General features: G+C 47.1%; 1 protein-coding gene across 1 annotated transcript; it reads right to left on the bottom strand.

Moving 5' to 3' along the window:
• Positions 1-5,788: 5,788 nt before the first annotated feature.
• Otud7b (OTU deubiquitinase 7B) lies at positions 5,789-27,120 on the bottom strand. The gene is made up of 11 exons (XM_059265891.1): positions 27,022-27,120; positions 22,266-22,454; positions 21,106-21,333; positions 19,234-19,335; positions 18,483-18,610; positions 12,672-12,784; positions 10,556-10,683; positions 9,913-10,062; positions 9,311-9,425; positions 8,459-8,543; positions 5,789-6,991 (listed from the first exon to the last, which is right to left on the bottom strand). Exons 1-11 carry the CDS (start codon positions 27,104-27,106, stop codon positions 5,789-5,791), a joined length of 2,526 nt encoding a protein of 841 aa, XP_059121874.1. The 5' UTR covers positions 27,107-27,120.
• Between the last annotated feature and the right edge of the window lie 571 nt (positions 27,121-27,691).

Raw genomic sequence — 27,691 nt, 5'->3', positions numbered from 1 at the left:
GGCAAGATGCCCAGCCCCTTAAAGGAGAACACTCACAGTTTTTTGGAAAGTAAAAAAGGAAATGGAGGCCTTAAGAAAGATGGGAGAAATGGGGGTAACTGGGGAGTACCCAGATCCCCTCTACCCAATCCCACATTCTAATCTATGTTCGTGAATATTACAAGTTGCGGGGGAGTGGGGGGGGGCGCAGTAATGTAATTATTAAATGGGAACATTTTGGGCCAGCTCTCTGTACTGTTTAGTGAGAAATGAAATACTAGGAAACTCGTTATTTTTGTTTGGTTTATTTATGGGTTTTATGATTATGTTGTTGTTTCGGCCTTTGATTTTCAACCTCCTCTGACAACGTAACAACAGGGGTTGAGAAGAGGATGTAAATGGGAACGGGACCTTGTGTCCTTTTCCGGAGAGCGTGACAGGCCGAGGGGCGAGTGAAGTGGGCGGAAGTTGGTGCGTCTGGGATGCAGATGCAGTACAGGTATTTTGGCGTGCAAATCTCAGCAGCGGAGTAGGGAGAGGTGTAGAAAGCCCAGGAAAGGGTCGTAGAATCTAACCCAGCCTTTTCTCACTGCAAGCGCACCTCCCCGCTCCCGCCCCCACTTATTCCCCAGGAAAGCCCTGCCCAGGTACACGACTCCTCCCCCTCCAACCCAGTCACCAGATCTCCTAATGAATGATTCATGTTCTGGACTTTGAAAGCTAGGGGTTGGAAACCTTCTTTCAGCTCCAGGATCACATCCCCCCCTCCTTCCCTGCTGAACTCAAGAAGCAAAGATGGGGGGGTGGTGCCAGGAGACAAGGAACGGAGACGGGGGAGGGCAACTTGAGGGTAGCATGTTTCACCGAGGAAGACAGGAAGTGAACACAAAATAGGGTTAATGAGCTGCTGTTTTATTGTTTTTGAGTCTGTACAGAGGCAGCAATCCTTAGGTGGGGGGTCGTGACATTCAATACTCCCTTCCCCACAGCACACATCCTTCCAGCCTCAGCTTCCAAAGTTCCTTGTGTTGGCTGCGACTGTGGAAACAGTGAAGCTAGCCCGAGCCGAGTCAGTCTGGAACAGGCATGTGCTTGCTAAGAAGGGGGCCCAGAAGCCTTATTGTAAAGTCCAAAAGGTTGCTGAACACCTCTACCCCACCACACACCTCTCAATGTCGTGTGGAATAAAGTATGAACTGTAATAAGGAAGCAGCGCAGGAAGAGGTGTACCCCCCGCCCCCCATGGTTTAAATTCCTATGATCCATTTTTCTTCTCCCCACCACTCTTCCGAGGGCCTCATTCTAGTCTTTAATACCTCGAGGTATGGGAACAGCAGAATACAGAGGAAGAATGGTCAGAGGAATAAACTGGGTGATTCAGATCATCACCTAACCAGAAATGCAAGGGTAGCAGCTGAGCGTTAGGTAACGGAAGACTCTCACCACCTGCAGCACAAACCCAGTGGTCCACTACTGGATGGAAAGGGCATAGAGAGGCAAAGAGCTGTCTCAGATTTTTCCATTTTCAGACCCCTGTTTTGATTACAGGTTTGCCAGGAGCAAGGGCTGCTGGCAGGGGCAGCTGGAGGAGGGAGGTGGAGCTGAGTGACTCACTCACACGATGAATCACAGATCCAGTTATAAACACAGAAAGAGGCCAAGGTCCTTCCCACCCCACTCCTCAGACAGCTTCCATCACTTCCGCTGCCCCCACCCACACAGCCAATGGAGGGGCACAGGAATTCGACATGGAAGCAAGATAGTTAATCAGCTTAAGCACAGGAGGCAATACACCCTAATTTGTGACTGGGTATCTGCAAAATATTTTTAAAAGAGACAGAGCCTCTATGACTCACTGAATCTGCAGTTGGAGATGGAGGGAAAGAATTCAGTTCTAAGACTCTGGAGTACGTGTTCCCAAGCCAGAAAACGGCTTCCAATTCTGTTCTCACCTCTGGCTATATGGGAGGTACTGCCTCCTTGGAAACAGAGGGCAGAGTCCAGAGGTGTCTGAGTAATACCCAGACAATAATTTCCCAAATGCTCCTTTACTGAAGGAAGAAAGGCAAGAGCCAGATCTCAGGGAACCAGCTCCATTCTCTGGGCTCAGGATCACCCCCCAACCCAAGTATATAATATAGAGTCATGGTAATTTCTGCTCTATTGTGTGGACTCTGGAAGCCTATGGTGAGGGAAGGTACTTCTATTTTAAGGCACAGCAGGCAGCTTAACACCATCCCTCACTCTTAGAAATTGCATCTTAAAAACTAAATAAAAAGATATAATTTATATTCTTTATAAAACACAGTATGAAGAAGTCTTTTGCAATTCTCAATTAAGCCAGCCTGAGTAAAGAGGAAGGATTTGGAGGCCGGCTTCTAGTGGATTTTCGGGAAGCTGGGGACAGGGTGTAACCATGTTAAGCGGAAAGGAGAAAAGAAGAACCCTGAAGATCTCCTCTCTCCATTAACTTCAGTAGGACCCCAGATGCCCTGGATTAACAGGAGTAATTGCACTTAAATGTGAGCCTGAGAGATGAGGCCATGCCTCACCTAGGGATACAGGGTCTACCTTCCTGTCACTCCCATGACCCTCTAAACAAGGGAGGTTTGAAAGTTCCCCACATAACCCTCCCTCACTTCTCCCCACCACAGTAATTGCATGGCCAATTCTGATCGGTTTTGTTTTCCAGACATTATTCATTAACTCCATCCTACTCAACCCCTCGGTCACCCCCAAAAAGAATGAAAAATAAAGTTCATCATTCCTTATTTAAAAGAAAAAAGAAAAAAAAAACCCTTAGATAGAGAGGCCTTTTGGTGCCTTAATAGTCACCCTCCCAATTAAAACTAATTTAACAAAAAGTTAAAGGGCCTAAGACCCATTTTCCACATAATCGTAGAACTCCCTTCCCGTCCCTGGAACTTCCTTTTATTTTTGCTTTGAAAAGGCAAACAATTAAGATTGGGTACCATATAAATAAAAACAAACATGATACAAGGTTTCTGTTTCTCTTCATTTGTTCTCAGTTTTTAAAAACAGGAGTGGTCAATACAATCTACTAACAGATCAAGTCTAAACACAGCAATCCAATGAGAGCAACTTCCCTGGTCTTATTGGGCAAACCCCAGCTGGGCGTCTCTGTTCCTATTCACCTAGGCAGGTACCCAGGGAGGGTGTGGGGGATGATGAGCTGTGCACACCAGGGTGTCTGTAGTGTCAGGAAGGGAGGGGGCTCATCTGTACCACTCAAACTCCAGAAACTGGGACAAGTCTAAGGTGATGAGAACAAGGCACAAGGCATTCATTCACCTTGGGAGAAAAAATGAAGGAGTGCTTAAAACCCATGAATCAAGATAAATACCATCTGGATGCAGTATTTTGTAAAAAGTCAAAACATGTAAAAACAAACGAACTTTATGAACATCAAAATGTAAATGGACAGGATTTGTCCTCATATTTGTTCAATACCATTCCTGTTACATCCCAAGATGTTTGGGTCAGTCTGGGCTTTTTATATTATGTTTATATACCGGATGGTGTGATCCCAGCACTTGGTAAGCTGAAGCAAGAGGGCCATACATTTAAGGCCCAAGGAGGACCCTATCTAAAAAAACAAAAACATAAAAAATCCTCCATTTCTGAATAGACCTTTTAAGTTATACACCTGCCAGAAATACTTGTCTCTATTAGGTTCCAGCCTAAAGAAACCTGGATATGGTGGCTCACACCCAGGTCCCATAATTCACAAGACTGAGGCAGGAGGGTGGCTATAAGTTAGGGGCTAGCCTGGGCTATATAACAAGTACCAGGCTGGCCAGCCAGAGCTACATAGCAAAAAAACAAACAAAAAACTGTCTGAAAATAATGACAGGAAATTATTAAATCAACAGATTGACAGATATGGAAGTGACTTTCAAATTTTTTGAGGGGAAAAAAGCCTTTCTAAACTAAATAATTTCAATGAGGAATTGTTGACTAGCTTTGTTACCAAGGGGAGGTGTGTGATCATTATCCTGACTAGGCAGAAGAAACATGTAGACAGGAGTCCCCCCAAACACACACACACACACACACACACACACACACGCACGCACGCACGCACGCACGCACGCACGCACGCACGCAGAGCCATTTGTGCCTTAGATCCAATGTGGGGATTACATTCCATCAAATGTGGGTGATGACATACCTCAGTAAAGAAATCAAAGCACAGAACAGCCAGTCAACACTGTGGACACGGAAGCACACTCACACCCTTCTTCATGTACAGCCACAAGTGTATACAATTGCATAGATGATTTCTCCCCCAGAAAAAAAATACAAGGAGAAAGGACAACTGGTGAGGGGGTCTTCTGGTTTAAAGCTCTTCGACATAGCTCTGGGCAGAGCAAGTGCTGTCCAGACTTGTGCTTTGTGCAAACTGCAAGGGACTCTTCCCACTGGGGCCACTCCCCCTCTGGAGAACAGGGTTGGCTCAGAAAGAGAACTCCAAAGGCAGATCACCTCTCCAGGACTAATCTGGGCCTGTGGCTATGGTTCACTAAAATATATTTCTCTAGCTACCTTTATAAATGGCCCCTAGCCCATCCCATGCTTCAACACCAGTCCTAATATCAAAAATAATTCTTCTTACAAAGTATTTTTATTATTTTAATAAACTAACCATAGATTAAGGTCAGCTATGGCTTAACAAAAGAAGCCAAGATGTTAAGTTCATTCTCCAGAAGTAGACAGGTAGGAGAAAAAAAAAATCACTTAAATGGGGTGGGGAGTAAGTAATTTTTAATTTTTTTTTTTTTTGGCCAGGGTCTTATTTTTTCTTTAAAAAATTAGTCAGTAAAGTAAGCTGCTTTCTACAGAAACACAGCAGCAGGAGAGCTCCACAGGGGGTTTTGGTACAGTTTCAAACAGTCTGGCCCCCTCAGGCCTCCTCAGTGCACTCAAAGCCCACATGTAGTTATTGCTAAGTATAAAAACAGCTCACTCTGACCCACCTGAAGACAGCCCCACACACGAGGCTGCTCTCACCACCCTTCTCTCTCCCAAAGAGGGCTTGCTTTTAAAATAAAAACTTCTTTAAATCACAACTTAACTTAGCTGAGCTCAGTCCTCAAAAAGGATGAGGAAAAGATGGGGCAACGGGCCGACTCCCCTAAAACTAGAATGGATGACAGATGACTAGCTAGAACATAAAACTTACTAGGAAAAAGAATCCTCCTCCAAGTTCCTCCCTTCCCTGTTCACTCACTGGGATTTAAATCCCCTTTCTAAGTAGGCCAGGCACACACTGCCTGACCCTTCCTTCCGGAAGAAGAATGTACCCAAGCCTGTCCCCTACCTAATTCAAACCAAGATCAAACGTGTTCAGCATCTCAGATTCGCCCTATACTCCCAACTCCACCACCATGTGCTTTTTTCTGAAGTCAATGAACTTTGGTCTAGTTTTTCCTTAGCTGACTGAGGACCTTCTTTCCAGGTTCCTCCCCCAAGATGTCCACCCACCTCCCACCCGCACACACCAATTATTTCCCTACTTTCCCTTGGGCCCTGGGACAGGGTACAGGAGGTTATGAGATAGTCTTCCCCATCTTGCAGTCTGAGGTCAGCCCTTCCTAAGAGCAGTACAGCCCTGAGGGAGTGCCAGCCCTGTCCTGCCCCTGCCAGCCTGCTGCACTCCAGCTCTCACAAACATTTCTGCACTTGCCCCATCGACACAGGGGCTGGGTCTTGAGGAGCCGGAGTTGAGCTGAACTTTCTTTGTTTAGCCCCTTTCCCGCCGCCGGCCGCCGAGGTTCTTTCTACCCGTTCAGAACCTGTGCGCCAGCAGTTCCCCACCTGGTTCCCGTTCCCTCCTCCTCAGTTCTTCCCGGTAACAGCAAGAGCAGAAGTTGTTTGTCTCCGGGTGTCCATAGAAGCTGCAGTTCGGCTGTTTGCATTTGGTCTGGGTTGGGAGCATCCCCCGGGAACCTCCGGCCCATCCATCTGGCTCAGGGGGCTCTCTGTAGCCATTGCTATAGGAATCAGCCACACGGAACTGGGGTGGTAACAAGGCACCCCTGTGAACTCCATCTTTGCCTGGCTCCAGAGATGGGATGCTGTCCTGGTGAGGGTAGGGTCGCCCAGGAGGGTACTGTCTGGGAAAGGTGGCATAGGGTGGAAGGCCACCTACACACGGACCCCCTGCCAACTGCCTCCGGGGCTCCTGGCAGTGGACTCCACCCCCAGAAGGTCGAGGGATAGTAAAGCCCCCAGGGTAACCGGTAGAGAATGCCAGTGCCTTGGACTCTGCTGGGGAGTCACTGGGCTGGTCCTTGCCGCCATCTGGCTCTGGCTTTTTGGCTGGAGGCGGCCCACTAACTAAGCCTCCATTCATGATCTTCCGCTCAGCTTCCTTCTGCTTCTGCTCCGCCAGGAATCTCTCCTCGGCATCTGCCAGGTAGCGCTGGATCATCTCCTCCTGATACTGGTGCCGCGGGCCCATCTTCAGGGTTCCAACAAAAATAAACCTGCCCTCCCCTTGCATTGCGACCCGCAGGATGCTCAGGCTTTGCATCACCTCCTGGCTGTACTTGCTCCCTCCATTGCCAACAGACTCAGCCGAGGGCTTCTCAGACACAGGCCCATCCCCAGCGGCCTCCTCCTTGCCAGCCTTCCAGGTCTTGAGGGAGCTGTTCTTCTTCTTCTTCTCCAGGGTCTCGGTACCACTGCTTACTCCAGACCCGCCGCCCGGCCCGGCAGGCTTGGGGCCCTTGCCGTGCATCAGGCCCCCCATGTTCTTCTTAAGCTTGCTGCCCAGGGTTTTGCCGAAGCTGCCCAGCTTGTTAGCCACCGAGTCCGCTCTCTTCTTGTCCTTCTCCCGGTCTCGCTTCGACTTCTCCTTCCGCCTGCTGCCGTCATTGCCGGCAGAGCCGCTGCCCACCGACTCCTTGTCCGACTCCCCAGACTCGGGAGTGGACTTGGGCTCGTCTCCAGCTGAGGCTGTGGGGGACTCGGGCTGGGCCAGAGGAGCCTGTAAGAGAGAACAGCAATGACAGTTACCTCACTGGGCTGGTGTGGAGAGGCTCCCAGAGACATGGAACCTATCTAACAGCTTACAGGGCCCCCTGTAGCCCCTGCTTACAGGGACTGGCCACACAAAAAAGGGTAGTATCCCGGTGAGTATCTGTGTCACCTTGATATAGGGTAGGGTCATCTGGGAAGAAGGAATGTTAGTTGAAGAGCTGCCCCCACTATTCTGGCAAGCAGGCAAGTCTGAGGAGCCTTTCTTGATAAGTGACTGATGTGGGAGGGCCCAGCCCACTGTGGGGGGTGCTGCTTCTGGGTAGGTAGTCTTGGGTTGTGTGAGAAAGTGGGGAGAGCAGGCTAGTGAGCAGCGTTCCTCCATGGCCTGCGCTTCAGGTCCTGCCTCTGGGTCCCTGCCCTGGCTTCCTTCAATGATGGAGTGGTATCAGAGCATGGACACCAAACAGACCCTTTCCTTCACGTTACTGTTTTGGTCATGGTCTCCAGCACAGCAATAGGAGCGATAGGAGAGTGGCAAGTGCACCGTGCACTCCATCCGGGGAGTGACTGTCCAGCTCCAGAGAAGGGCTTGAGCCAGGGTGTCATGGGCCAAATAAGACATCATCTGTGTCTGCCTTTCCCTGCCTCTCTGCATTAGGAGACCCAAAGGGCCTGAGGGCCTCCCCAGCAATGAAGCCTGGAATGCACGGCCTCTGGGCGAGCAGAGGCCTTTTCTCTCTCTCTCCTTCCCTTTCTCTCTCTTTCTGTCTTTCTTTCACTCAAGGCAGGGTCTTGTTACACAATCCAGGGTAGCCTAGAACTCACAATCCCTTTGCCTCAGTTTCCCAAAATACTGGGACTACAGGTGTTTGCTACTTTGCCTGGCTGGAAAATTATTTTTGCAGATACCAGTATGTTCGTTATTACAAGTCTATGTCAAATTCTGTTCAAAATTAATCTCCAGGAAGCTTTAACTAACCAGAAGCACCCAAGCCTGAGCACTGCTTTTATACATTCCGTAATCCGGAGCTCAGAGCTTTGCCTTTGCTCCTAAACTCATGACCAGGAGCTCTTGGGCATTCTCTTTCTGGTGCCCAAACAGATCTAACTAAGAGCGAGGGGCAGAGACACAGAAATGACAATCCTAAGTTATTAAGAAAAAAAAGAAGAAAGGTTTCTTAAGGAACGTAGTTTGGTATTAGAAAGCCGAGTCCGGGGCTGGGTGTGTCACTCAGTGGTGAAGCACATCCCAACATGTGGAGGTCCTGGGTTCAGTCCCCAGGGAGTCAAATAACGAAGCAGAGTAAGTAAGAAAGCAGAGTGTGACTAGAGACAGGTGGCCACAGGGAGACAGAGAGGCGGCGGCCAGGTGCTGATGCCATCAGATGCACTAGAACAGACCTCTCTCCTTGTTCTCCCTGTCGCTGGCAGTGAGGACACACAGAGGGCTGTGGGTGGGTGGCAGCAGCCTCACCTGTGCATCAGATGACAGTGGGATCCACTTCACATTCATGTAGCTATGCAGCAGGTGTAACTTGACCTCCAGGGACAGAGTTATGCTGTGAAAGGAGGGAAAATGAAACAGCTGGTACTTGAGAGGCGGCACGTAGTCCCTTGGAAAGGACTCCGCAGTGCCCAGGGCCCAGGCATCAAACAGCGGCCATATCACTGCTCTGACATCAGTTAGCAGATCTGACAACCAGGTGAGGACCACAGCTTTTGGTTTTCTCTTTGTTTTAAAGAAAGGGGCTCACTATGTCGTCTGGGCCGGCCCTGAACTTGCAGTGATTCCCCTGCCTCAAGCTCCCGAGTGCTGTGTGAGGTGTGGCCACCATGCCCCGCTCTAAGGACTTTTTTAAAGTCATAGACTTTAAAATCAACCCCTCAGGCAGCTCCCAAGGCTGCAAAGGCCCCCAAGGCAAGAGGTAGGGACCCGAGTGTACATCCACATCTCTGCAGGCACGGAGGGGGGTGGAGGAGACCTCCCAGACTATAAGGAGGCAGCTTTGAGAACGCATTTTCCTTGCTATCTAAATGCCAGACAGATGAAACTTAAGAGCAGACTGTTGAAAAGCCCTCTGATCCTGGCTTAGAATCAAAGGGGATTTGGTTGTCTTGCTTTTCTGACCAGTGCTTTGGGGACTCTGGGATGTCCTGGGCAGGAACATTTGCACTGTTCTAAGAAAAGAAGAAAGAAAAGGCAGCTGCAGGAGCCCAGTGTCCTGACGCCTGGCCGGCCTTCCACCTCTCCACCCTCCCAATAGGGCCAGCCCAAGGCTGTGACTGTCCTGCCGCTGAACCGGAAGGTGAAAGAAACCGGCCTCACCTGGCCAACCGGACATTGTCGTTGTCGTCTTTCCCCCACTCCCAACCCTTTCCTGGGTCCACGGCAAAGTGCAGGGGCAGCAGCTTATGCTCTGAATCTGTGAGCGGGATCACAGCTGGGGAGGGAAAAACAGGCATCAGGAAGTCTTCCTGAGAAGAGCGGGAGGCAAATGAACACGCGTTGACTCCACTGAACTCATACTCGGGCCTATGACTGACTAGTCCATCCACCCTCAACTCTTAGAAGTGAATTACATTAAAAACCACTGGCCTTCCCCTGACCGCCCAGCACACAATTAGCCTATTAATCTCTGGACTCCTGCCAGGGAACCGGCCTACTTTCCTGACTGGTGCAGCACGCAGCCCTTGGAAGGCTGGTACCTCAGTACAGACCTTCACTCCAGAATAGGGACAGACACACCCTTTTCACCACTCCCTTTTTAAGGCTAAAAACTCTTGGTGATATTGTACAGCTTGGTTTAAAAAACAAAAACAAAAACTGGCACTGTCTGGACTTCTGTTTTCCTCCTTCTTAGCTATCATTTCTACTTCTGAGTAAAAATAACACAGAGCAAAAAGCAGAGACAGACTCTGGATCCTCACCTTGTTCCTTGGCACTGTCCTTCTGCTCCATCGACACAAGTGCAGAAAAGTGGGCCTGATCATAGGCGAGCACCAGAGGTGACCGGTGACACTGGCTGGCTGGGACCTCCAATGGGAGGTAGATCCCTCCAAATGGAATCGGGGCAAATGCTGCAGGAAACCACAACCTTGTTACTACTAAGGCTAGACCTTGAACAGTTCCGTTTCTCTACCCCACTGCTCTCTTTTTTAAAGATTTATTTTACTATTTTAAATCATAGGTATTTGTGGGTTTGTGTGGGGCATGCACACAGGTGTGTGAATGCCAGGTCCCCTGGAGCTGGACTTACAGACAGCTGTGACTGCCTGCCCGATGTGGGTGCTGGGCACTGAACCTAGGTCCCTCCAAGAGCAGTTCACGCCCTTAACTGTCAGGCCATCTCTCCAGCCCCTCAATCCCATTTTTGAAGTGAGCACCCCATGCCAATTAATCCCAACAGTTTTCATTTGAATCTCTTGAGAAGTTACCACTGTTTTAATGTAACCCACCCCACCCCACCCCAAGAGTCTGTCTATCTCCTCCGTCTTGCTGTTGTGTTCAGCCCAAGTCTCTGCACACAGGACAGTTCTGAGGCAGAACCACAGGACTGGCCAGCTGACTCACCTTCCCCTCCAGAGTCCCTCAGCATGGTGTCTGCCACGACCACTATGGGCCTCTTGAGCACGTGAGCAAGGACAAAGACATGGAACTCCTCGAGGCTCTCATACACGGGCTCCTCTGAGCTCTCCACTCTACAGTCACAGAGACGAGGACGGAGGAGCACAGCAGAAGGAGAAGGAAGAAATGAGGCCAGGGAAGAGAATGCCCTGCAGATGACTTTGTACTACGTGGCTGGTTCAACTCCCACTTTAGCAATCAGGAAATCCAAGAAAAAGCTACGGGGTTGAAATGGTGTTACAAATCTGGAAGGAAGGGGCTGGTGACATGGCAAAGGTGCTTGCCACCACGCCCAATGACCTCCATTCAATGTCTGGGACTCCCGTGGCAGCTGGAAGGAAAGGGCTGGCTCCTTGTATCTGTCTTCTGACTCTACATTGTGACACACATGAGCACTCACACTTCCCCGTGGATCCCCCCCCACATACATAATAAATAAATAGTCAACAATCTGGAGGGGATCCCCAACTCTTTATATTCACCTCCCACATCTCTTTATCCAAGAGCCTAATACACAAACTCACAGCTTCATCTTGCTTTCCTGACCCACACAACCCACACAACATGTATGTCTTAGGAAAGGAAACCTCCAAATTCCTCTTCTTGTTATCTTAAAGAACAGCCTCACCATCTACTCAGCAGCTTAACTAAAGTTTGTAAAATGTGTTCGTTTTATTACTTAGCTTCAACTACTCACTGGCTGGATCAATTCCATCTCCTATGTGGTTCTTGTATCTCCTGCATATCTCCTTACCATTCTGTTTACTCCCACAATCCTGGCCTGGACTGTTTCTAAAACCTCTCTACTCTAACTTCTCCTTCGCTTTATCATCTGCCTGGGTATCAGTGTATTCATATGCACAGTTTCACTCATCAATCTCCTACTTAAACTCCAATGGCCCTCCCTCATCTCCAAACGACAAGGGTCAACAGGGGAGGGGGGCTGTTAGAACCTCAGATTCCCAAGCCTTACCTCATTCCAACTCAACTAGAACTTCTTGTGATAGAAAAGCTCAAGACTCTGCATGTTAAGTAGTCAACCCAGAATACGATGGGGATTAGGAATGTAGCTCAGTAGCAAAGGATATGCTTAGCATGCTCAAGACCCTGTATTCAGTCCCCAAGAGCAGAAAAAGAAAGGATATCACACTAAACCGACAGGAAGCCATCACCCACCTTCAACAGTTCCGAATACACGGGCAATTTCATTTCACCTACACCTCAATCCAATTCCTTACCCTTCCCATTCTGACTGGACTCTGCTGGATTACTTTGAAGTAAACATATATTTCATCTATATATTTCAGTTTCTATGTACAAAAAGGACTCCTTCTGGAGGCAGGAGGATGGCTCAGCAATCAAGAGCAGTGACTGCTCTTCCAGTGGACCAGGGTTTAATTCCCAGCATCCACATGGTAGTTTGCAACCATCTGTGACTCTAGTTCCAGGGAATCTGACTTCTTCTTCTGGCCTTTGCTGACACTGCACACATGTCATAGACAGAGGTGCAAGCACACACGCAGGTCCACAGACACACACACACACACACACACACACACACACACACACACACACACAGACCAACTAAATTTTAAAGGACTCCTTTAAAAACAAACAGCCACAATACCTTTTCAAAGTCACATTTCAAATGAAAACATGTAGACACTGTTCATTTTCCCAGTCTTCTCATCAACGCCCACACATCCCCACTGCTGTTTTATGAGTGTCCTTGTTCTCTGAGTCTCTTGTTCCTTTTCATTTCCTTGTATTTTATTCACTTTAGAGGCTGAGACACTTCACCCAATGTTCTCCACACAGGACACAAGCTGACCCTTCCCATGGGCCAGTGGACCCTTGCCTCACCACAGCAAGCACACGAGGGCCGCCTGCCCCATCTCTCTCTCTCTGCACTGTGCTGCTACACACCTCTGGGCCCTTGCCATGGCTTCTCTCTCCGCCCAACGTCCGTTCAGAGCTCTAGATCTGGGGCTGGAGATCTGAGAGCTCACTCAGTAGGGACACCACAAAGATGACCCCTGCTCCCCCACGTAGACACACTTACCCACCACCACTGGCTCCATTGGTACCGAGGTGCATTCTGGGTTCACTTGAGGCAAGCTTGATCAATTCATTCCATTCCTTCTGCCATTCGTCTTCGGTATACACCAGTCCAGACTATGAAAGATACATGGGGTAATCGAGGTTAGGTTCTAAAGGCAATACTCATCCCACCTTTCTAGGATTACATTCACTCTATTCTCTTAATACTTAGCTTACACTTACATTAAGTCAAATTTCTTCTCTTTTTCAGAGTCAAGACCCATAAAATAGGTTGGTTGGCTGGTTGGTTGGTTTTGAGACAGGGTCTCACTGTTATAGCCCTGGCTGTCCTGGAACTCCCTATGTAGACCCAGCTGGCCTGCCTCAGCCTCTGCAGTGCTGGGACTAAAGGCATGTGTCACCATGCACCCCCCCCCCCCATCTTGTTCCTTTCTGAGATAGAATCTTATGTACTGGCATTGAATTAGCTATGTGTTGAGGCTGGCCTTGTAATTCTGGCCCTCCTGCATCTATCTCCCAAATGCTGGGATTACAGGCACATGCCGCCACCTCTAGTGATCTACCCCATCCACACAGGGACTTCTCCTGGCTGACTAAACTGACAGTCAGTGGACTCTGGCTCTCACTTTCCATGCCTTTGTTATTTCCCTCTTTGAATGGCCGACTTCCGTTTCCACACCACTGCCTTCTCTTATCCTCTGAACTCTCCTCACCACCAAACTGGGGTTTCGGCAACTATTTGAGCCTTGCTTTCCTCTGGGTGACCTCTTCACAGGCCATAATCATATCTACTCCACTTGTGTGCTCAGGCCTCTAGCATCAACCCCTCAAGCCCACAGTTCCTTTCCATCTCTACGTTCACCTACCCAGCTGTCTACCAAAAACTGCAACCTCTCCAGAGTAACTTTAAATTCCCTATTTTAGAATTTAAAATTAAACTCCTGTCTCTTCACATACTCACTCCTCCTCCTCTATTCCTACCTATCAAACAGCACTAACTATCATATCACCCAAACACCCAGACTAAAATCCAGGGAGCTGAGATTTCTCCTTTCCCCGCTCCATACCTGAATGCCTCTGTCAATACTTACTAAGCATGGACTGCAATGCATCTCTCTGGCTCTCTGAACGCTTCAGACCCATTCCTATTAGGCTACTGAATGTCCCCCCAGTGATCAAAACCTAATGGTTGGTTTCCTGATGACAGTCGTTCTAGGAATCCCCACTACCCATGGCATACAGAGCCTACCTCCAGCCCTGCCCCCTTCTCTGCTCTGGTCTCCCCTTCCCCAGAGCTGCTCCTGATGGACACTGCCATCAGTTGTTCCTACTCCCTCCGCACCCGGTAAACAATCCCTCAACTTTCATAGCAAAGCTCTCCTCTGAGGAGTCTTCCTTACACCTCCCAGCAGGTCACTCTCCTTCCTTTGAATCTCTTCCTCAACTGCTCTACAGAACTCCAGTACAGACACCAGAGCTGAGTCAGGTGTAATGGCGCACACCTCGGCATGCAGGAGGCAGACAGGCAGATCCCTGAGAGTGCCAGGCCCACCAGGGCTACTAGTGAGACTGAAAATCAAAAGAAAATAGACACCACACCTGCTCTGTTTTGCACTATATCTTTAAAGGTCCATTGTATTCTATTGCTCTACAAGAAAAGAATCATGTTTTATGCAACATGGCCCAGTGCCTATTACATGATCAATAATCAATAAATCCATGCTAAGTGAAGCTATAATTTTTTATTAAAGGATTGTGTATAGTAATACACATAATTTGCTTTGTCTTCTTGCTTTCTGAGACAAGGTCTCACTGGGTACCTCAGTCTGGCCTTAAGCTCACGGTAACCCTCCTGACAGAGGTACCTCCACAGCCAGCCAGTCAACTACAGGCTACACTGGCTGTAGACGTGGGGACGCAGCTCAGGTGGCAGAGTGCTTGCCTAGCATGCAGGCAGCCCTGCTTCTGACCTGCAGCACCAGATAAACCGGGTGTGGTGGTGCACTCCAACAGTCATGGGTAATCCTGGCACTCAGGCAGAGGCAGGAAGATGAAAAGCTTAAGGTCACCCTCAGCTACAAAGTAAGCTGGAGGCCAGACCGGGCTCACTGAGACCCTGTATTGAAGAGGGGGTGGGGGAGGCAGGTGGGGAAGGCTTTAGGATGTGTGATGATTTGATTTGAGAGAGAGGTTTATCTTATCAGTATTTTTTGTTTAGCATTAAACCCGAGTTTCCTTGCTCAACTACATCTGACAGAACAGAAGCAATCCCACTGGGAACACAGCAGCTCCAGAGCAGATGTGATGAGGGTCAGAGCTACGTGAGAATACTTTACTTCCATAAAAAGGCAAAGCAGTTTGCCATTTGTAAAACCTACCGCAGACCTCGGGTAAAAATACAAGGACAATGCAGAAGTCCTCTACGGAATGCTCGTGTCGTTCTGACACACGTCCAGGAGACCTGCCTCTCATTCCTCCTCTCCTGCCACCTATTCCTGGTGCTTTGGGCTTTCTGAGACAGGGTTTCTCTGTGGAGCCCTGGCTGGCCTAGAACTCACTCTATAGACCAGGCTGGCCTTGAACTCAGAGATCTGCCTACCTCTGCCTCCCGAGTGCTGGGATTAAAGGTGTGTGCTACTACGGCTTGGCTTTTTTTTTTTTAAAGATTAATTTTATTTTACGAATGTGAGTATTTTGTCTGCACGTATGTATGTGCACCAATGCTTGCTGGTGCCCAATGAGGTCAGAATAGGGCACTGGTTCCCCTGGAACGGGAATTATGGACAGCTGTGATCCACCAGAGCTCCTCTACAAGAACAAGTACACTTAACAGCCGAGTTACCTCGCCAGCCCCTCTGCTTCCTGTTTTAATACAGACAGCCACTAGGTGGCAGACACTCCCAACAAGTTTACCATCAATTTCAACACAAAACAAGGAGGCCCAGGAACTAAGAACTAATTTAATTTGAGTTTGGTATCATAAAACTCAAAGCATCTCAGGCCATCACCTTGTCTCCTTCCTGCTCCAAAGGTAAGGGATGAGGTCATCAAAGTTCAAGCAAGACAATCATGTATGATTCGTGTCCAGTATGAGACTCATTGTGCAAACCACAGGAGTGAAGGGCTTGCTCCTTCCCCAGCCCCTGTTCTCTGTACACATGCCCCAGAAGGGCGGGCAGGAAGCACAGGAAAGGACTTAGGTACTTCTGGTCCTCCTGGGGAGACACTTTCAGAATCTAACCTGTCTTTGAAGCCCCTGAAACAGATTTAACAATCAGAACTGAGCACTCTTACTCACTGTCACTTCCTCTTAACAGCTGCTGCCGTCTCTGCTGAGGTCTTTTCCTGCTCATGGAAAGGTCAAAGGTGAAGCTCTGCTACGACCTATACTCAGCAGCGGAGGCAGAGCTGATTACTAACTGCTCTGAATTCCAAACTCTAGGCCAGCTTAGATTAAGCTCAGGAAAGGCCAGAAGAGGGCATCAGACCCTCTGGAGCTGGAGTTACAAGTAGCTGTGAGCCACCTGATGTGGGTGATGGGAACCAAATTCCTATCCTCTGTAAGAGCAGCAAATGTTCATAACCACTGAAATTTTCTCCAGCCCTCAGACAGACCATTCTACATCATCCACTTGAAACATCTGGGTTTCAAATGGGTTCTTTGCTTTAAAGAAACACAATACAGTGTGTGTGTGTGTGTGTGTGTGTGTGTGTGTGTGTGTGTGTACCCATTTGCATGTATGAGCACACTTGTATGTGTGGATGTGCATACACCTGTATGGAGGCCTTAAGTTGATGTCCAGTGTCTTCCTTGATTGATTTCTTTATTATGGAGACAGAATCTTACCAAACCTGCAGCTTGCCAAGCCCAGCAAATCTAGCTGCCCCCGCCACCCGCCCTAGGGTCCTAGCTCTTGTCTCCCAAGAGCTTAGATTACAGGAAACCACCAAACCTGGGCAGCTTTCATACAAGTTCTGGAATCTGAACTCTGGTCCTCATGCTTATGTGGCAAGAGCTGTAACAGGAAACACTGAGCCCCAAAATGACATAAGACTTTATTTTAGTTAAAATGGAACAATGAAAACTGGGGATGGGGGAAGACAAGAAAGCCTCTGAAAGATATTCCCTTATCTAATTTCAGAAGTAACTAGTCAAAGCATGGCCAAACAAAACAAAACACCCAACGCCAGGAACTACACAGACGGCCCAGCAGTTAAGAGCACTTGCTGTCCTTGGAGAGGATCAGGTCCAGTTCCCAGGACCCACACTGGGCAGCTCACTACTGCTCACTACTGCCTGCTGCAAGTCCGGTTCCAGGAGGACCAACACCTTCTGTCGTGCAAAGGCATTTTCACACACACGTACATGTGCAAACACATATATACATAAAATAAAAACCACAACCAGTTACGCGTGAAATCAAGGCATACTGACGTGGCAGACACAAGAGAGAACTCAGCAAACAGGAAGCCTGTCACTTTATGTACAATGTCATTCTGAGAGGAACCAGTCAACTCCTTCTAGAGAGAACCACATAGGAAACACATCGGGCTCTGTGGACCACATGTCACTCTGTACTCTGTGACTGAACAAGGAGAACAGCTACATCCACAACATACCAAACAGGCAAGGCTGACTTTCAGTGAAACTTTTCAACCCAAACTAAGAAAACAGTTGTAGATTTCCCAATTCCTGGTGTGGAGATGGAACATAAAAACCCATCATTACTTTCTTACACAAAAGTAATCACAATACCGGCCAAACCCCTGAACAGTAATATTTAAATGTAATTTAACAAGTATCTTTTTATATTTTTTAATCAAACCAAAGCTAAGTATAAGAAAAGCGAAGTGGTAGAATATTAAAAACATTTAAGCATTTACATAAGAATTAAAAGCATGGTTGGCAGGTAGTCAGGCTGCTTGCCACCAAGCCCAGGCCTATTTGTTCTCCAGATCCCACACTGTGGAAGAAAGGGCTTCACACAAGTTGTCTCTGACTTCCACGTGTGTGGCATGGCATGCACATGTCATGAATGAATGAATGAATGAACGAACGAACGAACGAACAAACAAACAAACAAACGCACGCTGGAAATAGGGATTTACCCACATCCCAGCACCGGGAAGCTGAGGCAGAAGGATTGCTGCAAATTCAGTGCCAGCATGGACCATGCAGTGAGTTCCAGGTTAGCCTGGGTTACAGAGCCCGAGCCGTCTGAGGAGAAAAGGAAAAGGAGAGGGGGAAGAAGAAGGGGGAGGTGAGAAGGGATGTACAGGGGAAGCGGGGGGGACTCAAAACTCATCTAGGGAAGGTGAGATGGCTCAGCAGATAAAGGCACTTGCCACCAAGCTTGATGACCTGCGTTCCGGTCCCTGGAGTCCACACAGCGGAAGGAGAGAAGCAGCTCCCACAAGCTGTCCTCTGACGCTCAGACACACACTGAAGTAATGCATGCACCCCCCCAAAACAAACGAATGAATGAATGAATGAATGAATGAATGAATAATCTAGCCTTATAATAAAAACAAACTACAAAAAATCCTATGAAATTGTCCTAGCTCATTAAAACAACAAAACAAAACCTCCCGCTCCACTAAGAACTCCTGAGCCTCTGTAGCAGGCTCGCTGTTAGAAACCACAGGTTTCTGTGGCAGGCAGAGGCCTCCATTTCCAGTCTTAGCTGACGGAAAGGCACTTGTCCTTTGGCGTTAGCTGCAGTCCAGAGGTTTTCAGGAGTCCACAGGAGACGCGATCTTCAGCACTAGGAGCCTCTGGAAAGAAGGCGAAGCTTCCCCTCAGCTCACCCACCTCTTTATTCTGCTGCGTCTGCTGCCACCTCCAGCGCCTTCTCAACGCCTCCTTCTCGACACCCTTCTCCATCAGCGCATACAGAGCCTTCCGCAGCACCAAGTCTCTGTCGTGGAAACCCCACATCCCTACGGGGAGAGCAAGGGACAGGCACTTCATCTTCATTCAGCTCCACTTACTAATCCTGCCTTTGTCTTGTGGTGACAGGGATCAAACCCGGGGCCTCAAAAAAGGATGGGGGATTTAATATATTCCCCGAATTCCTGAGAGGAAGCCCTCACTCCTCAGCAAATCTAACAAACCAAAATACAACAGGTAGTAAGACTGGTCTGGCACCACACAGCCATCAGCATCAGAGCTCATGAAAGGGCTAGAGAATGGCGACCCCTTCTGAAGCTAAGAACAAATGTATGGAGCTGTGAGTAGGCTCAACAATTCAAAGCAAGCATCACAAAGACCAACTGGAAGAACAATTAAGTGTAATTTTCCCACCACATATGTACACAGCCACACAAACTTGGCTTACTATGCTCACCACTCCTAGGGCTCAGCTCAGAGTGAGCTGAACTAACCCTGTGCTCTCCAATTTCTAAAGACAGGAAGCCAAGTCAAGGCTCTCCCATCTCCCTAAGTCTTGCCGTGACCCATCACTTCACCTGAGATGAAGTGTGGAGAGATGAAATCCTACACATGATATGTGACTCAATTGCTTTCTTTCCACAGGGGAGGCAGCGCTATTTTCAAGACTCACCAAGAGAGGCTGCATGCAGGAGGCAGTTCCCATCTCCAGTAGTTGCTAAGGGAAGCAGCCTCTGACAGATGGAATCCACACTGACCCACCAATTCAAACGCCCTACCAACATGGCAGTGGGAGAAAGGAGAGACGCACATTAGGAAGACGGCCCAGAATACAACTACTTTTGCCCCCCTTGCTACACAGACCAGGCTGGCTTTGAACTCATGATCCTTCTGTCTCAGCCTCCCAATAGAGATACTGCATGCTCTGTATTATTATCGTTGTTGTTATTATTATTATTATTTTGAAACATGGTCTCATGTAGCAGTGACTGACCTTTGAACTCACTATGTGGCTGAGGCTGGCCTTGAACTCCTGATACATCTGACTCTATTATCCTTAGTGCTAGGACTATAGGAATACAGCATTAAGCCCAGCCTCTGTGACTCTTTATATCTTCTGTCGCGTCTGACTGGTTAGATCAGTGGTGTACAGGAAGAACAGATGTCTGTCTGTACAACTGGTGGGGAGGTACATACTTCTAGCATCTAGTACACAGAGACCAGAGCTCGAGGCAGTGTGTACAACAAAGAATTATCTGGCACCAAAGCCAACAGTGCCCAGGCTGACACCATCATCTACTTTGTTTGACTCTGTGTCCTTCACTCTGGCAGGAAGACCAGTAAACGCAACAGCAGCAAAGCACAGCTTAACTGAGTCACCACCAAAAGAGAAACTACTCAAGCTTTATGTCTGGTGTCGTTTACATCGGTGACAGCACTCGGCAGCTGTGTGCTGTGACTTTAAAGTTATAAGCAAGGAGAAAAAGTACATGACACACCAGTAAATTAGACTCAGTTGTCAACAGCATCTCACAACTGCCAATCCATTCTTTACAGAAGGGGACTATTTACAAATAACACTTACAATTTTGTTTTCTTGAGCAATTTAAAAGGCTACAAAAAGGGAAAAAGGATTATAATTTCACTAGCCAAGATAACTTGCTAACTTCTAAAAAGAGTTATAGTTAATACAGATGGATATAAAATTTAAAAAGCTCCCTTTCCATGCATGCCCCCACTTCCAACTTCCAATCTTCCTTCCATTAGAACTTAAAAAAGTATTTTGTATTTATTTATGTTATGTGTATGAGTGTTTTATCTGCATGGATGTTTATGTCCCACATGAACGCCTGGTGCCCTCAGAGGTCAGAAGAGGGCACTGGATCTCCTGGAACTAGAGTTATGGACAGCTGTGAGCTGACACATGCGTACTGGAAACAAAACCTGTGTCCTTTGGAAAAGCAAGTGCTCTTAAGTGCTGAACCGCCTCTCTAGCCCCGCATGGGGATTTTTTTTTTCTTTTTTGAGATAGGGTTTCACTATGTAGCTGTGGCTATCCTGGAGCTTGCTGTGTAGACCAAGTAGACCAGACTGGCCTCAAACTCTTAAGAGATCTGTCTGTTTCTGTCTCTGGAATGCTGAGATTAACACCATGGTAAAAGTGAGTAAGTCTGGGGAAAAGATTCATATGAATAGATGTGACTTTCAGATGCATCATCTACAGTCTTGGTCCTCTGTGTTTGCAAAAGTGCTCCATAGCCAATTATAATCAGTCATATTTGTTCATATATTGATTTTTGGGTATCAATTACACATATATCTGGTTTCCATTCTAATAAGTAGGAATTTTCCAGAGTGTCTAATGTTTATTCCTGGCCCTCCCCACACATCTGGCTAATTTTTGTTCTTTATCTCAGTACACATATCTGACTGACCCTATCTTTGACAGCAATGAGATCACATACTTAAAAAAGAGGCTACTGATGAAGGCTGGCCCCTTTATGTGGCTAGAGGAGGTATCACTGAAGAGGAAACACCCACTGACCTGCCTGTTCCAAGGCGACCAGCATGGACTGCTCAATGAGGTCCCTCTCTATGAAGCTTCGGAAGTCTTCTTTGTACACAGTGAGATCTGGAAGCTGGAAGGCACAGATGGGCATTTCCAGGGGGTGCTCACTGCTCCCCCCACCCCCACCATTGGAGGAGACATGGGACCGGGCCAGGGAAACAATGCTGGAGCTGGCGTGGGAGATGCCCCTAGACAGGCGTTTTTCTGCAATGAGAAATGGAGTCACCTTAGAACATGCGCAGCCCACTCTGAGAGCTCTCCACAGATGAGGGTGGTTACCACTTGACAGTTTCCAGTCAAGGAAAAACTACCTAACCCGCTACTTCTCAACTTCATAGTGTTGTTTCTTAAGCCAAATACAAAGGGGGAAAGATACAAAACGGCATTTTTCTAGACACCTACAGTAGTACCAAAAATGTGTTAATCTTTCTAACCTTGTCTGAGGTTTCCCTGACTTTCCCTTTCCTATGACCTTATCTTTGACTCCCATTTTCAACATGAGTGTGAACCATTCACTTAGCAACCGGTTCATATTTTTAGTGGGAAGAAGACCAAATAAGAGAAATGGGCTTTCACTAGGCTGGATTTAGCCAAATAGCCACTCCAGTAATCCTTAGGGTCTTAGAGGATGGAAAAAAGATCTCCATTATAGAAAAGAAAATGACAGTGTCATCAACAACATCTATATTATTTACTGCAACGTTTATTAGTATTCATAGCTATCAGAAATGTACAGAGTCAAACTTTAATATGCCAGAGAACAACACGCTAATGTAAACTGTGTCCCCCAAATCATTTCATTTGTTTTAAGTACATGGAACCTGCAACACCCCACCCATGTAACACTACGAGCGAGCTACTTCAGTGCACTATTATGTGTCTGCACAGCGTGAAGTAGGCGGGTGAGTATCACAAGAAGTGGACAGGAGCGCTGAGGCTAGGACGCTGTCCTCGTCATGTATTGGCCAGTGATGGTGTAAAGCAAGCAAGAACTGTCTCAGCTCACTGTATAGATGGTGGCAAAGTACCAGCTGGGTTTGGCTGGGAAGAAAGTAAGGAATGAAAACATCTCCAAGGGAACACAAAGACTCTTCCTAATCCACATGCAAAAGCTTAGTCCTCAGTTCAAGCAATACCTTGAATGATGTCATCCTGTCTCTGTAGGATCGGTCGAGAAGGGCGAGTGGGCTCTCTATCAGAACACCCTTTTTCAGGGGTCTTAGAGCAACTACTCCCTCCACTAAAGGGTGGGGACAGGTTCCCAGCATGAACTTGGCGTAGCTGTTCAAAATCACTGAGGGCAGCACTCACATCCCAGTTCTTCCCTAACAGGAGAAAAAACAAAAAACATTTTCGACCCAGAGTATTATGAAACGGAGGAAAGACATAGGAAGACCCTTCTAACCATCCTAGCACACCTAAGCAAGCCAGGTATGGCAGCAAAGCTTAGAATGCTAGAACTCGGGGGGGGGGGGGGGGGGGGGGGTTGGGTTGAGGCAAGAGGATCAGAGCGTTTGAAGCCAGTCTGGGCTACTTCAGACTCAGTTTCAAAACATCTCATATCAAAAATAAACCTAGTAATACCAGGCAGTGGTGGCGCATGCCTTTAATCTCAGCATTCAGGAGGCAGAGCCAGGTGGATCTCTGAGTTCGAGGCCAGCCTAGTCTAGACAGGACAGCCAGAGCTACACAGAAAATCCTTATCTTGAAAAACCAAAATAAAGAAACAAACCAACCAACCTAGTAAGAACATACTATGCGGGCTGGAGAAATGGCTTAGAGGTTAAGAGCACTGACTGCTCTTCCAGAGGTCCTGAGTTCAATTCCCAGCAACCACGTGGTGGCTCACAACCATCTGTAATGAGACTATGACCTTTTCTGGTCATACATGCTGTATACATAATAAATAAATAAATCTTAAAAAAAAAAAAAAAAAAAAAAAAAAAAAAAAAAAAGAACATACTATGCACACTACAATTCTATTTTAACTTTTTTATCCTACTACTTTAATTTTCTTTATTGCCTATTTCCTACGTAAGCTATCTAATGGTAGAAACTGTGTCTGCACTCAAGGCCCTCAGGGACTGAGTCACCTAGAACCATCTCCTCTTACAGACAGGGAGACAGCGCTTACAGGAACAGCACCACTTGCTCAAAGTCAGTCAGTCTGTCCCAGGCTCAGGGGCTGAGGTGGACAAGAGGATGATGTCTCAAGTCACCTAAAGTGCATCCAAAGGGCGCGCCGTCAGTGACGTTTCTAGAGAGCACAGCGCCACGAGCAGCTACACTGCTCCCCTTGAAAACAGCTCTGTCTGGACAACTCGTGGTCTCTCTAACTAAACTCCCAGCACACGCTGACTAACTGTTGGCACTTGTGGTACCCTAGCTGCTGCAGCCTCAGCTGAACTCACCTCCTGTGTCCTAACCCCAAGTCTACTCAAGGAACCCCAGGAGGCTCCTTTTTCTGATCATTCTCGTTCTGTGTTCAAAATCCTCATGTAATGGCTCCTCACTCTATAGAAGGCTCCTTTGCCCACTATTCAAGGCTTTCTGTGTCCTCTCCTATTTCCTAGCTTTTTCTCTGTGCTGTAATTTACTTATTTATGAAAGTGTAGATAGTAATACTAGTATACTGTGTGGCCGTTTCTTCCAGGTTGGATGTGATCATTACCATCTGACACGCTCTTCTGGCCTTCTTGGATACTAGGCACGCACATAGTACACACACACACACACACACACACACACACACACACACACACACACACACATGCATACATACACACACACACATAAAATAAGACCAATCTTTTTTTTCAATCCCCCCTTGGTAGGGACATGGTAATGAGGTTAATGAGGTTCGTAAGGTCTCCTCTGCCCAAGGATATACAAGCATCTAACAACTGCTGAGAAGACAAAGACTTTTGGTGGTATAGCTGCCCAGTTACTCATGTGCTTGGCTTGGCATGCCACCCAGGCTCCTAAAGTGACCTCAGTAAGCTCTGGTCCAGCAGGCCGGTCTTGGGTGAAGTGGCTTTTCTATGATCTGCTCCCTTTCTCAGGGATAGATAGAAAAAGTCATGTGACGCTGTGCCTGACCTGACGCACAGTGCTGTTCTGAAGGTCGAGTGAGTCGACAGCACACACAACACTCTTTACATGCAGAATCCAGGTGCATTTAGTGCTGCTGTGGTGGTCTTTGTTCTAACCCTCCAGTTAAGCTCACTAACTACTCCTGCTTGCGGACTTGACTCTAACACTCTTCAACTCCCTTTCTTCACTCTGTTCTAGCCTCCCTGCTGTTCCTCCCACCAGGGCCTCCCCACCGACTAGTCTCACTGTATAGGAGACTCTTCTCTGTATGTAGAATCTTTGTAAACTTCAGCTACCTGTTCAAATATCACGTTCTTAGTAAGTCCTACCCTGACTGCCCAGTTTCAAATCACATGCACTTCATCAATGCTCATCATTGTCCACAACAATCCAATCCCTAGAACATACTTTATAATGTATAAAGTTACCAAACTTGCTTACTGACTGGCTTTCCTACCACAACAGTAGGGTGGGGATTTTTGCTTGGTACAAGCATTCAGAACAAAACCTAGCATCTATCAGAGACTCAGTAAATATTTGCTGAAAAAATGGAGAGTATTTCCCCTAAATCAGTTCGTTTATTAACATACAGCCTGTTTTGAGAACTAGATGTGGATTTCCAATTGTCAGGAAAGCTCCTTAAATTCATCAGGCCCTCTTAACACTAAGCATGTCCAGCACAGACATCTTCTCTCCAAAACGCGTACCTCTGTTCCTCACGGGACCCCTAAATCAGCAGTAGCCCATTTCTCTTCTCCCTCCCCATCCAGCTAATCCTCAGGGTTGCTTAAGTCTCTCTCAGATCCCTTCCTTCTTGTCTGTTTGAACTGCCTCTGCCTTGATCAAGTCCTCACACTGCTTACCTAGTCTCTGGTGTTTTCAAGGGAGATCCTAACAAGACTTTCTAAACGAGTCTCTCTGCTCCTGACCTTCCTTCTGTCTAATTTAGTCTTTGTACACAACCAAAGTTAACTTTTTGTTGTTTTGTTTTTGAGATATACTAGTCTTAAATTCACAGAGATCCACCTGCCTCTCCTCCTGAGTGTTGTGATTCTATGACATCATGCTGGGGAAGAGTTAACTTTTAAAGAAAAATAACACAAGAGAGAAAGAGACAACAACAAAAGTTCTTTGGTTTCCTTTCTAAATTGTACCTTTTTTGTTTTTGGGGGTTTTTGTTGTTGTTGTTTTTTTGTTTTTTTGTTTTCGAGACATGGTTTCTCTGTGTAGGTTTGGTGCCTGTCCTGGAACTTGCTCTGTAGACCAGGCTGGCCTCGAACTCACAGAGATCCACCTGCCTCTGCCTCCTGAATGCTGAGATTAAAGGTGTGTGCCACCACCGCCCAGCTAAATTGTACCTTTTTAAAAATTCACTTATTTTTTATTTTATGTGTATGAATGCTTTGTCTGCATGTATATATGTGTATTACCTGCCTGCCTGGTGTCCAAGGAAGCCCACTAGAGTTGCATAGAGTTAGGAGCCACCACGAGAGCACTGGTTCTTGTAAATTCTCTTAACTACTGGGCCTTCTCTCCAGCTGCTAATTCATATCTAAATCCATCAACTTCTCTCCCTGTCACCCACACTGGTCTCAGTCACCATCATCTCACCCGAATTATGACAATATTCTGACCTGTTTTTACCACTGGCCACCTTCCAATATAGTCCTATTGGGATAGATTAAACACTGAAACTCTAAAAACTATTCTATTAAAAACTTCACTTCCGCCGGGCGGTGGTGGCGGCGCACGCCTTTAGTCCCAGCACTCGGGAGGCAGAGCCAGGCGGATCTCTGTGAGTTCGAGGCCAGCCTGGGCTACCAAGTGAGTTCCAGGAGAGGCGCAAAGCTACACAGAGAAACCCTGTCTCGAAAAAAAACAAAAAACAAACAAACAAACAAAAAAACTTCACTTCCAGTGAACTTAGGGTACAAATTCCTTACTGTGGCCAACCAAGGCCCCCATATTCCGCTTCTTGTGCACCTAGCCAGCTCCCCATCACTCTCACACCCACTTCCCATCTCACTCACTGTTGGTTTCCACATCACACCACTCTCTCCTCTCCTAGGGTCATCTTGTAAGCTTTATCCCTGGTGTGCCTTCCTGAAAGGCACTCTTGTACTCTAGACCTCCATCCTCACCTTCACAGCACTCTGAGCCTTTTTAATAATGTAAGTGTTTATAACATACAAGAAGTAATTTGTAACATAATCATTAAGAGCCACATTCTAAAAGCCTGTCAAGGCCCAAATCCTCTGTAACTCTTCCGAACCTCAGTTTTCCAAGTTCTAACAGGGCAGTTGAGAGACTACCTCTCAAGAACCTTGTGCATGCTGGGCACACGGCACAGACACTGACCACGTTATAAGACGATGCTTTCATTTTCATCTTAATTTTGAGTGTGTTGTTGGACACGTGTGTGGCATATGTGTGGTGTGGGCATACAAGTGCGTAGAGAGGCTAAAGCATGCGTGTGGTGTGTATATACAAACATGTAGGGGTTAGAGGTCAAGATCAGGTGTTTTTCCTTATGATTATGATTTTAGTGAGCTGATCTAACTTTCTCCTTGGATTACCTGAATATAAACTCATGATGAAGAAAGGTCTCTAATACATACAAGGTGAAGGGGGGATTCTGGATTTTAAAACTAGAGTGGGTCACACAAAGCAGATAATTAGAAGCAACTTAAATGGAGGGCCTACAGTATACAAAAATATTTTTCTGATCATCTTAAATATTCCAAATCACCCTAATAGAAAATATGAAATTTTGCTTCCCCTTTCTCACTCTCTCCTTACCTTCCAGAAGATCTCGGGCCAGCCCTGGCTCTGCACCTGTGGAACGGACAAAATCCGACAGGACAGCATCCATGTCCAGGGTCATGGATCATCAAGTACTCTCAGGCAGCAGGATGTGAGCACAACATAGATCAAAATCCAGGCTTCGACCTGAAAAGGAGATAAGTGTACAAGGCTCAACTAACTAGAATAGCATCATAACAGCCCAATTTCAACAGTTCCTTACCCAAATGGTAAACTATTCTGGTTCCTTCATTATAGTTGAATTTCCAAACAAAGGAGTTTAAAATTATTTACGAAGAACCACAATTTCCTCATTAACAATAATGTCTTAATGCCTACAATAACCACTAACCACTCAGCACAAGGCTTCCCCCACCCCCGTTATTCATTCATTCATTCATTCATGGAGGGAGGCACTAGGTATTAAGCCCAGGGCCCGTATATACTAGGCAAGTACTCTACCCACCCCAGGGCCAAGGTTGCTTCCCAGTCTAAAGAAAGGAGGCAGCAGATCACTGTCCTACAAAGCTCCCCAAGCCGCAATGTTCCCTAACATGGCACCATGTTCATTTTCTTCCTGAAACATATTTATTACTAAGGGTTTTTAGTTTTATTTTTGAAGACAATGCCTCGTTATGTTGCTCAAGCTAACCTAAAACTTGTAGCA

The sequence above is a fragment of the Peromyscus eremicus genome, chromosome 6 (genome assembly GCF_949786415.1).
Source record: "Peromyscus eremicus chromosome 6, PerEre_H2_v1, whole genome shotgun sequence".
NCBI lineage: Eukaryota > Metazoa > Chordata > Mammalia > Rodentia > Cricetidae > Peromyscus > Peromyscus eremicus.
This window is presented reverse-complemented; position numbering and strand designations above follow the sequence as displayed.